Below are 14156 nucleotides of genomic sequence, written 5' to 3'. Positions count from 1 at the left end.
TTGTCTGTGGTGATGTTAACAGGGATGGTTTTTAAAATCTCTGTAACGGTTCTTCCTTATCATTCCCGTTGGTCCAATTATCACTGGTACAATTTCTGTGCTCTTCAGCTTCCAATATCTTTTCACTTCATTCTTGAGGTTCTGGTATTTGATCATTTTCTTGATTTCTGCATTATTTTGGCCATATCGCTGGGTACTAATATCTCAATCAGCAATGCTGCCGTTTCCTTTTTGTTCCTGAGTACTATGTCTGGTCACAGTGCTTTCTTTTATATGTTCACACTGGATGGAATCATCAGGTCATACGTGAGCATTATATCCTTGTTTTCAATGATTGCTTTTGGTTCATGTTTTCATTCGTTTTGTGGAACTGGGATATAAAAATTTCTGCCAGATGTGCCAGTGGATTACTCCACATACCTTGTTGTGCCTTTGGGTGTACAGCTGTTCTGACATGAGTTTTTTTACATCCCAATAGGAGGTGACTCGTGTTTTCTGTTTCTACCTTGCAGAACCAACACTTGTCTGATTGACTCAGTCCTGTCATCTGTTTAAATCCATTTGTGTGGTGTCCTTGGTCTTGGGCATTAATATTGATTTGTTCTCCATCCCAGTTGAGCTGACCTCTTCTTAGCCATTCCAGTGATCCTTCTTTGTCTATCCCCAATCTGTCCAAACTTCTTTTTTTTTTTCCCCTGTTCTTTTGTCTTTCTCACATTTGTCACTAAATAACTGCTGATATTTCATTTTGTCTTTTTGTTTCGTCTTTTTTCAATTGTCGGGGCTGTATTGGTTGCTGTTTCGGGAAGGCGCGTGACATCTTCTAATCACACCTGTTTTTAGAAGTTTTTTGCAAGGTGAGTGAGTGATACCTTTTCTGGTTTGTTGTGTTCATGAATGAATGAATGAATGAATGATCATTTTAAGGCCATTTTTCCCCGCTATAGCGGGGGTTAGCCTTGCGGGCCCCATGACTATCATGGTTCCCTGTTTTGAGGCAATGTTTTTTTTATGGCCGGATGCCCTTCCTGAGGTCAACCCTTATTCGCCTCTTACGTTGTGCACAGGCATTCGGTGTACCTATTCTAAATCTGGGTACACATCAGGATCATTCATCCTCGCAAGCTGGTACTCAATTTGCCTACCTCGGAAGGATGACAGGCTGAGTCAACCCCCTGGTGTTAATTCAGCGATCGACCGGGATTAAAACTCAGGATCCTAGGATCCCAAGCCTGCGCCCTAACCGATAAGCCAACACCAGGCTCGGTGTACCTATTCTAAAATGTGTTCATGCTTGTACACAAATTGTATGCTACTCTGCTAATCACTTTTTTTTCTTTTTTTGTATACAGAGTCGAGGCTCGTGAAAGAGCTAACATTTATCAAACAAACAAATCAAACAAACAAGCAAACAAAGTATATAAAAAGGGGAGCGGTCGACAAGATGGGGAGAGAAGGGGAGGAAGCACACAAACACAACATTTGAGAGCAGGGACATCGGGAGATGTGTGGGAGGGAGAGGGCCTGGGGGGGGGGGGCAGGATAGGTATAAAACGCAAGGACAACAAGGACTTCCAGGAAAGAAGTCGGCACCTCAAAAAGTGGATTTGGGGTGAAATTAGCGGGGGTAGAAAAGATCAAGGTTTTGGATTGGGGAAGATAAGAGATGGTGATGAACAGCCGTTTTAAAGACCTGGAGGGAGGAGTGGGAATGAAGAGAGTGAGGGAGTTTGTTCCAGAGGCGGAAGAAAAGAGTAATGGAGGAGTGAAGGTGAGCAGAGAGTCTTGATTTTAGCAGTTTAACCATAAGAGGGTTGCAGGCAGATCTTGTGCGACCTGTAGGAATATTTGGGGGACAGAGCCCAGAGAGAGCTGGGGGAGCAAGGCCGGAGAGGAGTCGGTAGAAGACGGAAAGACCACCAACCTGCCCGCGGTAAGTAAGTGAAAGGCCCTCGGAGATAGCGTCATCGCGGAAGATTCCTGTACTGCAGGATTTCTGCAGCTGTACTGGAACACTGCTAATCCTACAGTTGTCGCTCTGTGCACTTCATCGAGTTCCATCAGGCCACCACCTCCTTCTTCTTTCCTCGGCAAGTACATTCTTGGGATGCACTGATTTTTGTGGAACATTTTGTGGATAGTGAGGAGTTTCCTTGTTTTGATATATAGTTTTTTTGATATCCACTTGTAGCCATTTTACTATTCTGCAGCTGTACTGGAACACTGTTACTGCTAGTTGGTTTATGGCTTTGATTTTGTTCCCTGGAGTGAGATATGTTTTCAGGATCAGCCTCGTTCTATGCAGGTATTCTTTGGTAATTGTTTTGCGCATTTTTATGACAAATTTGGTGGCCCTCTTCTACTGCAAGATATTTGTAAGATGCTTTGTTGTCTAGGATTGTTTGATATTGGTTTGATTGCTAGACCCCTGGATTGTTGTATCTACGTCGATTTTTATGTTGTCCGTTTTTGTTGGTCTACCTTGCACGAACGTGCACTTGGCACACTTATTTTGGCCAAATTCCATTTGGATGTCGTCGGATAATCGTTTCACTCATTTCAGTTGTTCTGCCAATTTTTCGTCATTCGGTGCAAAGACTTTTAAATTATCCATGTACAGTAGATGTGTCACTTTTCTTGTTTCTTTGGGCGTTCTTTTATTGGATGTTAGGGTGTATCAGTGTCCTTGCTCATTAATTAGGTTACTTAGTGGGTCTAGGGTCAGGCAAAACATGAGAGGGGAAAGGCTGTCTCCTAGGGAAGATCCCGTGTTGTAACTTTACTCCTGTTATTTCAATCTTTTCTTCTGAGTGCTGCTGGATTAGTGTGGTATTCCATACATCCATGGCTTTCTCAATCAGCTTGAATATTTGGGGATTTATCTTGTACATTTGCATGCACCTTATCATCCATAAATGTGGGACAGTGTCAAAAGCTTTTTTCATAGTCTATCCATGCTGTGGACAATTTGGTTCTTCTCGTATTGCAATTTTTGAGTATGGCCTTGTTTAGTCGTAGGTGGTCTATTGTTACATAACATCCTCTCTTGCATCCCTTCTGTTATACCTCTCGGCCTCCTTATTGTGTTAGGTGGTGGTACATTGTTTCTGTGATGATTCCTGTTAAAAGTTTGTATGTTATTGGTAGACAGGTTATTGGCTGGTATTTGTGGGGTAGTTGGGTCTCTTCAGATTTTGGGATGAGGAAGGTGTTACCTTTCCTGATCACCTTGGATAAGTCAATTGAATGCTTGAGCGTAGTGAATGTGGAGAGCATCAAATTGCTTTACCCAGAAGTTTGGGATCCCATCTGGGCCAGGGCTTTTGAAGTTTTCCATCTTTTCTGCATCAATTATTACATGGGGCATGTCTCTGAGATGTTGCTTCTTTTTTTTCCCAGGTTTTGTATCCATTCTGCCTCCTTATTGTGTTATTTTCGATCTTCAGAAATTCCTTCCCAGAATCGTTCCAGTTCATCAACTGATACCATTCAACATGGCTTGTAAACAGTCCTCATACCAATGTCCATGGTAGCACAGCCAATGTCTTTTGTTCAGACCTTTCCCATTCCATTTTACATAAATCCCTTTAGAATCCCAACACAAGATGAACTAGAACGGCATCTGGTAGAGCGCATACCCCCGCCAAGTTGAACAGTTTTCGTTTTGTATCCCTGGTATTGGCTTAGCGGTTAGGGTGCCGGCTTGGGATCCTAGGATCCTGGGTTCGAATCCCGGGCGATCGCTGAATTAACGCCAGGGGGGTTGACTCAGCCTGTCATCCTTCCGAGGTCGGCAAATTGAGTACCAGCTTGCTGGGATGAATGATCACGGTGTGTACCCCGGTTTAGAATAGGTACCCTGTATCCCTGCGCATCGTAAGAGGTGACCAAGGGTTGGCGTCAGGAAGGGCATCCGGCCATAAAAACATTGCCCCAAACAGGGAACCATGATTGTCATGGGGCCCGCAAGGCTAACCCCCGCTTTAGCGGGGAAAATGGCCTTAAAACGATCATTCATTCATTCATCCCACTGATAGGCCGGATCTGCATCCAGACCTGAACCAAAATTAAATCGGCTTCTTCTTATCGCCTAACCAACTTATCCAAAAAGTATCGTCTGAATTTATCCATAACTTTTTGAGCTAGCGTGCTACAGTATATATCATTTATAGCTTCATCTGTCAATGGTGAAGAATAACTTAAAATATTGTCATATGTGGATTCGGATCTTCACCAAAATTGAATCAATTCGTCCTTGTCACACACCCAACCTGTCCACTAAATCTCGTCCGAATCCATCCATAATTCTTTGAGATATCCTGCTTACAGACAAACCGACAAACAGACAGGGGTGAAAACACAACCTCCGTCCACCTTTCACTAATAATAGGAAATCTAAAATACCTGTGCTCGCCGAGTTGCTGCTTGTGGTGTGCTTCAGATGGCGGGGGACAGGCTTGCTGAGCGTCGTCTTGTCAAGGATTTCTTGAGCTGCCATGTGCTGGGCTTTCTTAATAGTGTTTGTTTTTACCTCACAGCATTGCTCACCTAGCACCAGCTGCACTGTGAAGAGCTACATCAGGGAAGACGACAATAAAGAGTGTTATCAAGGGGGTAAAGCAAATGGATGCCAGGCCATAAAATGGACCGTTAGATGCATTGCAATACAGAGTGGCCCAAAAGGTATTACATGAGATACGAATTTATAATATCATGGAAATATTTGCACATGAGACAACATGAAGATAAACTTGGTGAAAACCTTTTAAACAATATGAAAGAAATGATCACAATGACTGTTTGGAAAACAAAACCAAAAAATAAATTTGGATCAAAATAATATATGACACATTTTCTCAGTGAACTGTTTTGAGGCACCATATATTTATTTATAAAGGACTTTCAAGGGGGCCAACTTTCATTGCTGACCTTGGCATGAGGAGGACCCTCTTCCTTGATGACCTTGTACTGTGGCTTCAGATTGTTGAAATGAGCAAGTTCGTTCAGCAGACTCATTGGTGTCTTCTCCTTGAGGTCAGCCTGGCTCTCTGGCAAAGAACCTGCTGACAAGGCCCACGAGTCTTAAGGCTAGATGGAATTCATGCAGGCCTACCCATTTGTTTTAAACCCCACTCCACCCACACAATACCCTCAATGCAAACTATGAGTTCGAAAAACACCTAATGTGTCTCAATGATTTGTCACAATCTGATTATATTTGCATACAGTGTCGAGGCTCATGGAGGAACAAAAACATGGAAGGCATCAAAGCATTAGAGGGAGAATCGCAAGAATAAGGGATGTGGGGAGAATGAGCACAGGGGACTTTGTCTATGAAAAAGGGGGGGAGTGGGGACACAGAAGGTGAACAAGATGGATACAGCCACAGACTATCAATCACAGTTGTGGAAGGAAAAGCCGGAAACTAGGAAGGAGGTGGGCTTGGGGAAGGTTAATGGAGATAGAAAATATCATACAACAACAACAACAACAACAACAACATGCATTTTAAGGCCATTTTCCCTGCTAGAGCGGGGGTTAGCCTTGTGGTCCCCATGACAATCTTCTCCATTTTGCCCTATTTTCTGCATCTCCCCTTGTTAACCCCCTTGCCCGCATTTCTTCTTCCACCATCTTTAGCCAAGTCTTTCTCGGTCTTCCCCGTCCTCTACTTCCTTCTACATTCATTTCCATCACTCTTCTCAACCAGTCACTTTCATCCTTCCTCAACACATGACCAAACCATCTCAACCTGTTTCCCTTCACAGCATCAATCACAGGCTCTATTTCCATCATCTTTCGCAATTCATCATTTGTCTTCCTCTCTCAACGATACTCCGCAAATCCGCAACATATAGAAAATATCATAGCTGTTGCTTATTACAAAGACAATTTTTCATAAAAACATTTGGAAGAGCTGATGTGGCCAAGACTCTTTCATTCTCTTAATAAATTATACATCATGGCAAGGCAGATCGTACATGATCTTTTTATATTCTAATCCCACTATAAGGTTCATCTTGGAAAGAGGTGTTGGGTGCTCTACCTGCTACTTCTGTGCCTGCTGCTGTAGCCAGACTGTTTGTTGCAGGTTTCCCAGCCATCAATGCTGGGCCACCTTTTGCCGCTTTGTTAGCCATTGATGTAGGACCACTGACCGTTCCACTGGCCGTTGCTTTGCCAGACACAGCTGCTTTGCTGCCCACCGACGACGGGACACCGGACACTGATTTGTTGCTCACCGATGCTGGGCTTGCAGCTGTTGATTTGCCAGCTGTAGATGCAGGACCACTGGTCGCTGGTTTGCTGGTCACAGATGCTGGGCTACCAGTTACTGCTTTGCCGGACACAGATGCTGAGCTACCAGCCGCTGCTTTGCCGGGCACAGATGCTGGGCTACCAGCCGCTGCTTTGCCGGACACTGATGCTGGGCTACCAGCCGCTGCTTTGCCGGACACAGATGCTGGGCTACCAGCCGCTGCTTTGCCGGACACAGATGCTGGGCTACCAGCCGCTGCTTTGCTGGACACAGATGCTGGGCTACCAGCCGCTGCTTTGCCGGACACAGATGCTGGGCTACCAGCCGCTGCTTTGCCGGACACTGATGCTGGGCTACCAGCCGCTGCTTTGCCGGACACAGATGCTGGGCTACCAGCCGCTGCTTTGCCGGACACAGATGCCGGGCTACCAGCCGCTGCTTTGCCAGACACAGGCGCCATTCCACTGGCCGTTGCTTTGCCAGACACAGGCGCCGTTCCACTGGCCGTTGCTTTGCCGGCCACAGGCGCTGGGCCTGGGGCTGCAACTTTGCCTGCCATAGATGCTGGTTTGCTGGCCACAGACGTCGGGCCATCGGCCGCAGCTTTCCCGGTCACAGAAGGGGCTTTGCCAGCCCCTGCTTTGCCGGTCACAGATGGTGGTCCACCTGCTGCTGCTTTGCCAGCCATTGATGCTGGATTACTTGGCATGGAGTCTTTTCTGGCATCTGAGGGTAATCCACCTTTTTTTGCTTCGGCAGCCAGTGAAGGAGGAGCACTCGTTGTCGTTCCTGTTGAGCCACCCACCAGGCCCGCTTGATTGACACAAACAGTGGTTGCAGGCTTTGCAGTGGCACCACCTTGCAGGTGGACATTGTGTTGTGACATCCTCAAGTCTAGGAAATAAAGAACAAAAACATACCACAAAATTGTGTTTACTTACCTTCTGCAATGATTTGTTAAAACATTTTTGTCTAATCATTAGGTGCTGTGCAGCATAATTCCTTCACACATAATGAATGAATGAATGAATGATCGTTTTAAGGCCATTTTCCCCGCTAGAGCAGGGGTTAGCCTTGCGGGCCCCATGACAATCATGGTTCCCTATTTGAGGCAACGTTTTTATGGCCGGATGCCCTTCCTGACACCAACCCTTAATCGCCTTTTACGATGCGCAGGGATACGGTGTACCTATTCTAAACCAGGGTACACACCGGGAAACATAATACTTATCAGAATTATAAAATAATTGACATTAAGACTTTTTAAGTCTTTAATTTAGATACCACAAACATGTCCAAACAAAACTACTAAGTCTAAGCCTTTAACGGCCAAAATATAACTTACAAGCTTGGTCCAAGTCTTTCACAACCTTGCTGGCCAGGCCTGATGTTTGAGTAAGAATTTTGATTCCTTCTTGGTGCTGGTAATAACTCACCGAGTTTTCGCGAATGGCAGATGAGTCACACAGCTCAATGCTGCACTTTGGAATACAACACTGTGCCCATTAAGCACCAATCCAAAATGATATAATCGGGTCAGGAATTGCGTCCTATCGAAATACATGTTTACATCATACAAGAAAAAGAGATGCAAAATCAATTTTACAAAGCTCACCTGTACCATGTTTCCAGTCCAACACAAAACACTTGTTTTTTGCTGACAAACTACTTTGCATTATATTCCACCAACTTAAAGTCTTTTCAGACATTAATTAAGCAAAATGTAAACAAAATGTAATATATATTTTGGAAAAATTTTACGACCTTTTTCTCAAGACTGCAAGACTGCAAGGTGTTCTATGACTATGAACCCTCTAATTACCTCAGCCACCGAAAGTGGATGGAGGTTATGTTTTCACCCCTGTCGGTCTGTTTGTTACTTGGCCAAAAATTTTTCTAAAGGACAAGTATGTTGATCACTCCGGTTTGTGTGTTTGTGTGTGTGTTTGTTTGTATGTCCACTCACTTATACTTGCCGAGAGGTCACAATCTTAAACCGATCTTCACCAAACTTCACCAAATGGTAGAGTTCATGGTCCGACAAAATCATATATATTTTTGAAGTCAAAAGGTCAAAAGGTCAACATAGGCCAGAAGTCAACCTCTTTTTTTCAAATTCCTAAAATCCTCAATTTTCATCCGATTGACTTGAAATTTGAATTGGATTTTCATATCAGCCCAACTGAATTCAACCACCAACTATTTTGAAGATCAACATGGGCCAAAAGGTCAACATAGTCCAAAAGGTCAACCACTTCTTTCAAATTTCTAAAATCATCAATTTTCATCCGATTGACTTGGAATTTGAATAGCATTTTCATATCAGCGAACTGAATTCAACCACCAACTATTTTGCAGATAAACATAGGCCAAAAGGTCAACATAGGCCAAAGGTCAACCACTTTTTTTCCATTTTCTAAAATCCTCAATTTTCATTCCGATCGACTTGAAATTTGAATAGGATTAACATATCAGCGAACTGAATTCAACCACCAACTATTTTTGAGATCAATGTTGGTCACAAGGTCAACATAGGCCAAAAGTCAACCACTTTTATTCAAATTTCTAAAATCCTCAATTTTCACCCGATTGACTTGAAATTTGAATTGGATTTTCATATCAGCCCAACTGAATTCAACCACCAACTATTTTTGAGATCAAAATAGGCCAAAAGGTCAACATAGGCCTAAGGTCAACCACTTTTCCCAAATTTCTAAAATCCTCAATTTTCATCCGATTGACTGGAAATCTGAATAGCATTTGCATATCAGCTAACTGAAACCAACCACCAACTAGTTTTGAGGTCAACATAGGCCAAAAGGTCAACATAGGCCAAATTTCTGAAATTGTCAATTTTCATCCGATTAACTTAAAATTTGAAGGTGATTTGCATATAAGGTCAAAAAATCCAACCACCAATTATTTGTGAGGTCAAAAGGATGCTCTACCGAGTGCCATTCTACTTTGTGCTGTTTTGCCAAGTGCCGCTCTATGAGTGATTTTTCATCTGTCTGTCTGTCTGTGAACAAGATATCTCAAAAAATTGTGGATGGATTCGGACGAAATTTGTCAGAAAGATAGTGTATGTGACCAGGACGAAATGATTACATTTTGGTGAAGATCCAAATCTGGATCTGGCTACTTAAATTTAACAAGTGATTCTTCACCATTGAGAGATAGGGCCAAAAACAATATATGGCAGGACATTTCAAAAAGTTGTGGCCAGATTTGGACGAAACTTGGTGGAAACGTTGGGTGTGTGACAAGGACGAAATGATTCGATTTTGGTGAAGATCTGGATGCGGATCCGGCTAGTAAAATCTTAAGTGATTCTTCACCATTGAGTGATCGGGCTAAAACCGACATATAGCAGGATATCTAAAAAACGTCATGGATGGATGTGGATGAACCCGGTGGATAGGTTGGGTGTCTGACAAGGACGAATGGATTCGATTTTGGTGAAGATCTGAATATGGATTCGGATACGAGGTTTATTTAATTTTTAAGTGATTCTTCATCATTGAGAGATCGGGCGAAAAGCGAAATATAACATGATGATTAAAAAAGTTATGGATGAGTTATGATTAAACTTAGTGGACGAGTTGGTTCGGTGAATAGAAACCGATTACATTTTGGTTCAGGTTCGAATCCAGGTCCGGCCTATCAATGGGATACAAAGCATAAACTGTTCAGGCTGGCGGAGGTATGCGCTCTACCGAGTGCCGTTCTAGTTTGTAATGTAACAATATGTAGGCCTACAACATTACCAAAAATATATATCAACACAAAAGGAGAACAAAATTTAAAAGAAACTGTTTAAAGGTGGTGGTACTAAACTGATAATGTTTATAAATCCGAATGCCAATAAGAGGCGAGTAAACGAACGGAGTTTTGGCATTATGAGAAAGCTGGGCGGGTTTTTGGAACTCCTCTAAATAAAAATGAATTCATATATCAATTCGCATTCATAGCAATATTGATAATATAATAGAGCACTGGCCTTATACACCGCCTAACGCCACCAAGCTGTTCTGCCAAACCTTCGGTGCACTCGCGTCGCACTCGCTGTTCGCAGAAGATGGAAGAGAAAGATGAGAAGAGGAACTCTAACTGTGTGCAATAGGAAACCAAAAATACCTTACACGGTATAAATAGCACGACAGCACAGCATGGTGAGGAGAAAACATTCGCGTGAAGCACACAAAGCAGAGTAACTAAACCGTGAAGAAAAATATTTTTAAAACCTCAATAATTCTTTTATCTAACGGCATGAAACACGCAGAAAGAGACTCAATACTATTACATGTACTTAATAGTTTCTTCTTCTTCTTCTCTTTAATCGAATCGTCCGTTACATTACACAGTCCATCCCGATACGACGAGCAACTCACTTCACAATTTTCTTTTCTTCCTTTTCCTTCACGCTCCTTGTCCGAGTTGTCCTTGTCCCTAAGTGCCTCGCCAGCAGCCTCGTTTCTCTGCTCGAACTGTGTCCAACGCAGGGAAGAATGGTCCTCGTGGCCTCCAACACAATGACAGAAGAACGCGAGAGGGTCGTGTCGCGAGGGGGCGCAGCGACAAACCTCGCTCCTAACCTTCTCCCGCTCTCCCTCCTCTTTTCTTCCTCCTCGCAACCCCTCCTCGAATGACGTCACGGAGAGCGTTTACGAGATTCGCAAATCGCAAGGGAACTACGAACTGCTCTCAGCATTCGTTTTTTTTCCCTCGTTTGTCAGGCGCGTAACAGCGACGCTGCTGAAGTATCCTCCCCTCCCACTGATACTCTTCTGCCTCTCAATGCCTCCGGAAATATACATACCTTTGAGTTTAAGTTGGAATTCTTCCCATATATAGACTGACTTGTTACAAAAATAGACGAGACAGTTAAGAGAACACTTTAGCCCCCGCAGACTTGAGAAAAAGGATTTTTAGGCCAAGACGTGGAGCTTCTGGCAGCCGAGTTGGTAGACCAAAAATATTGGGATCTCATGAATATTATAAAGAATGAAAATATGTCCAACAATCATGAAGCATAGGAACTTCACCATATGTGTCCTTTCTGTATGTAACGTGTGTGCTTGTTATTTCTGCTGAGAGAGTTCCTTTGCTTCCAAAGTTCCAATGCAAGGTCACAGCTCCAAGGTCACCAATTTGTTAGATCAGTACAACACAAGCGATACAGCTTCATACAAAGTTGTTGATGTTTCAGCCACTATAGCTGTAATAGTGTGGCCTTGTAATTGTTATGGGCTTGAATTGTGACGTAACAAGTTAAGTGTCTAAAAAGGCTATGAAGTTGAATGACAGGTTTCTTTTTGCTCCATTAGTTGAGAGGTGTACACTGGAGAAAATATACTGATTAATGATCTGAAATTATAATTACACTCACACAGCAAGAGACACGTCCTCCAAGTGACCAGACCAGAGGCAAGGTAGCTTAATATCCAGGTGGAGGTTTTTTTTTATCGGCGTGAGCGGCGATGTTGATTGGTCAAGATGACGTACAATTTTACGAACTTCAGAGTGAAAATATGGCTAAATGGAAGGTTTTTAGAAGTGCCAACAAGACAATTTGTCTTCTACGGTGTTCAAAATATTGTTACGTGTATGGGGGTAGGCAATGGAATACCTTAGTCCAGATAGGATTGTATAGATTAGCATGCGCCGTATGCTGTGTAGCCACCCACCTTCATGTATCTAAATCAGTGCCAGATGTCCGGGTAAGCGTTATTTGTCTCCATGCGTGGGGTGGAGTTATGCTAATTAGTTAGGGTATAAGGGTAAATTTCCTGTGTATAAATGCCTCTGTAGTTTTTCCCTTTGTTTTTATGACACTTACACCACCAGCCATGCGACCAGCACCTAAGTTAAATAACATAATCGCCGACAATACCCAGACACCACTATTTTCTTCATGATGGCCACGCCCCGAAAGATGATTGATTGGGACGATTCAGTGGCGCTCGGTGATTGGAGAGAGTGTGACGTCAGAGAGAACGTTTGAGACCGATGAGCAAAAAGGCAGAGTACCGCCATTTTTCTTTCTCTCTGTGTGGGGTTTCATCGCGAGCAGTCACAGGTTGTGCTCTCTTGGTCCGGGCTCTGGGTATGAGCAGTCACATTCGCGCTCTCTCTGTTCCTGGCTTGTGGAAGCGGACGCATCTCTCTCTCTCTCTCTCTCTCTTGCTGGTTTAATGCAAGCAGTTGCGCCATTGTTCTCTTTCTCCCTGGGCCATCGGAGGAGGAGGGATTTTGGCTACCTCACACGGACGGGCTGGTTGCGCGCGCGACTTCGCGCCCTCAGGCATTTTTCAATGTAGAACCTGGGACCCAGTCCACGACCATCAGGGTTCGAGGGTCATGTGAGGGAGACCAGAGCTGAGTAGGAGCCAACGCACCACACTACACATTTATTTTTACTTTTGTTTATTTCTCCCTGTGTCGTGTAATCGAGTCTGATGGAGGGTCCCTCATTTAGGAATTTAGTTTACCGTACCTTTTGTTATGCTGGCATTGATGTTTACTAGGGCATGCCCGTACTATATCTATATCTAAAATTATATCCCCCCCCTCTATTTACATGAAATGGTTTGGTCCAAAGCGAACGGCTTGCGAGTACGGTGACAATCCCCCCCCCCCTCTATTTACATGAAATGGTTTGGTCCAAAGCGAACGGCTTCGGAGTTTAGTAAAGAAATCGCCATAGCGTGCCCAAACGCGCAGGAAAGCGAAAGAATCGCAAATTTAAGGAAATGCCCGTACTTCCGTAAGGAAGAGAAAAGAAATGAAAAGGAAAAACATTCCAAACCGCGAGGGAAAACAACACGGCACGTCGACACAACAACGTGTCCTGTGATTGGCCGTACGTCGCTGCCAGTAGCTGCCCCCCCAAAAAAGCTTTCACCGTCCGGCGACTGAATTTAAGGGGAAAAATAAAACGCTCTTCGCTTAAAACAACGCCCTTCGCTCTGACTGAATTGGGACAATGTTTTTATGTTTTTAATTGAATTACTATCCGTAATGGCGCACGCTCTCACGGGAGCTCCGGAAGGTCGTATATCGCAGTTACGATGAATCGCAAATTAGTTTTTATTAGTTTTAAAACATAGTTTAACGCCAACATAGCGCCAACATAGTTTGCAAACGTGAAATAAATGAATACGCTCTCAAATGTGCCGTCCGAGGCAGAGTCTGTTCGCCACGTTCGGCACACGTGATAGCTCGCTGCTCTCTGATTGGTTGAATCGTTTTTTGGACATAGCTCGGTAACTGCTTGTCCGATTAATTTCAAACCTTGAAAAGGCACATCCTCGGGTCCCCAGCAATATACCTGGCAAGTTTCAAGTATATCGGACCGGTAGTTGTCGAGAAACAGCGGTCACAGACAAACATACATACAAACATACAAACATACAAACATACAAACATACAAACATACACACAGAGATTGCTGGAATTATAGATAGATTAAATCTTTATTTGTTACATTTTTAATCCCTTGTGTTCTGTCTTGTTTATTTGTCGTGCGTTCGAGGATGCCAAATTAAATCTGTGCAGGTAAGCCTTGCTACCCTCCTGCCCAGCGCTTGTAAAAGGAACCACCATAGTTTGCATATATGCCTCAGAGTTAAAGCTTGTTTGGTCATCTGTCTCCCTAAGGTCTTCACTACAGGGTAGACACACAACAATATAGAATTCCATTTAATTGGTCGATAGACGTTCAGGTGTCTTTGGCACACCTGAACTCCTATCCACCTACAAGGTCTTCATCCGCAGCTTGATGCAGTACTTCTCTCCCCTCTGGGCTGGCACCCCTGCCTCACACCACGTTCAGCTTCACACCATGGAAATCAAGGCCTTCAAAATCATTGTAATCTCCCATGATGAAGCTGAGTCT

At 43.6% G+C, this 14156-nt stretch overlaps 1 protein-coding gene across 4 annotated transcripts in view; it reads right to left on the bottom strand.

The window, feature by feature from the left end:
- LOC137438931 (double-stranded RNA-binding protein Staufen homolog 2) overlaps window positions 1-11063 on the bottom strand; it is a 76069-nt gene extending 65006 nt beyond the window's left edge. The window contains exons 1-5 of one of the 4 annotated variants that reach the window (XM_078767439.1): window positions 10651-11062; window positions 10260-10369; window positions 6047-7153; window positions 4930-5060; window positions 4405-4573 (exon numbers count right to left, since the gene is read on the bottom strand). In XM_078767439.1, the coding sequence (XP_078623565.1) occupies window positions 4405-4573; window positions 4930-5060; window positions 6047-7145 (1399 nt within the window). In that variant the 5' untranslated portion in view covers window positions 7146-7153; window positions 10260-10369; window positions 10651-11062. Of the gene's footprint in view, window positions 1-4404; window positions 4574-4929; window positions 5061-6046; window positions 7154-10259; window positions 10370-10650 lie in introns of all 4 variants that reach the window. The other 3 variants (XM_078767438.1, XM_078767440.1, XM_068134413.2) reach the window with 3 other exon arrangements.
- Window positions 11064-14156: the final 3093 nt, after the last annotated feature.

The sequence above is a fragment of the Myxine glutinosa genome, chromosome 13 (assembly GCF_964187855.1).
Source record: "Myxine glutinosa chromosome 13, kmMyxGlut1.1, whole genome shotgun sequence".
NCBI classification, from domain to species: domain Eukaryota; kingdom Metazoa; phylum Chordata; class Myxini; order Myxiniformes; family Myxinidae; genus Myxine; species Myxine glutinosa.
This window is presented reverse-complemented; position numbering and strand designations above follow the sequence as displayed.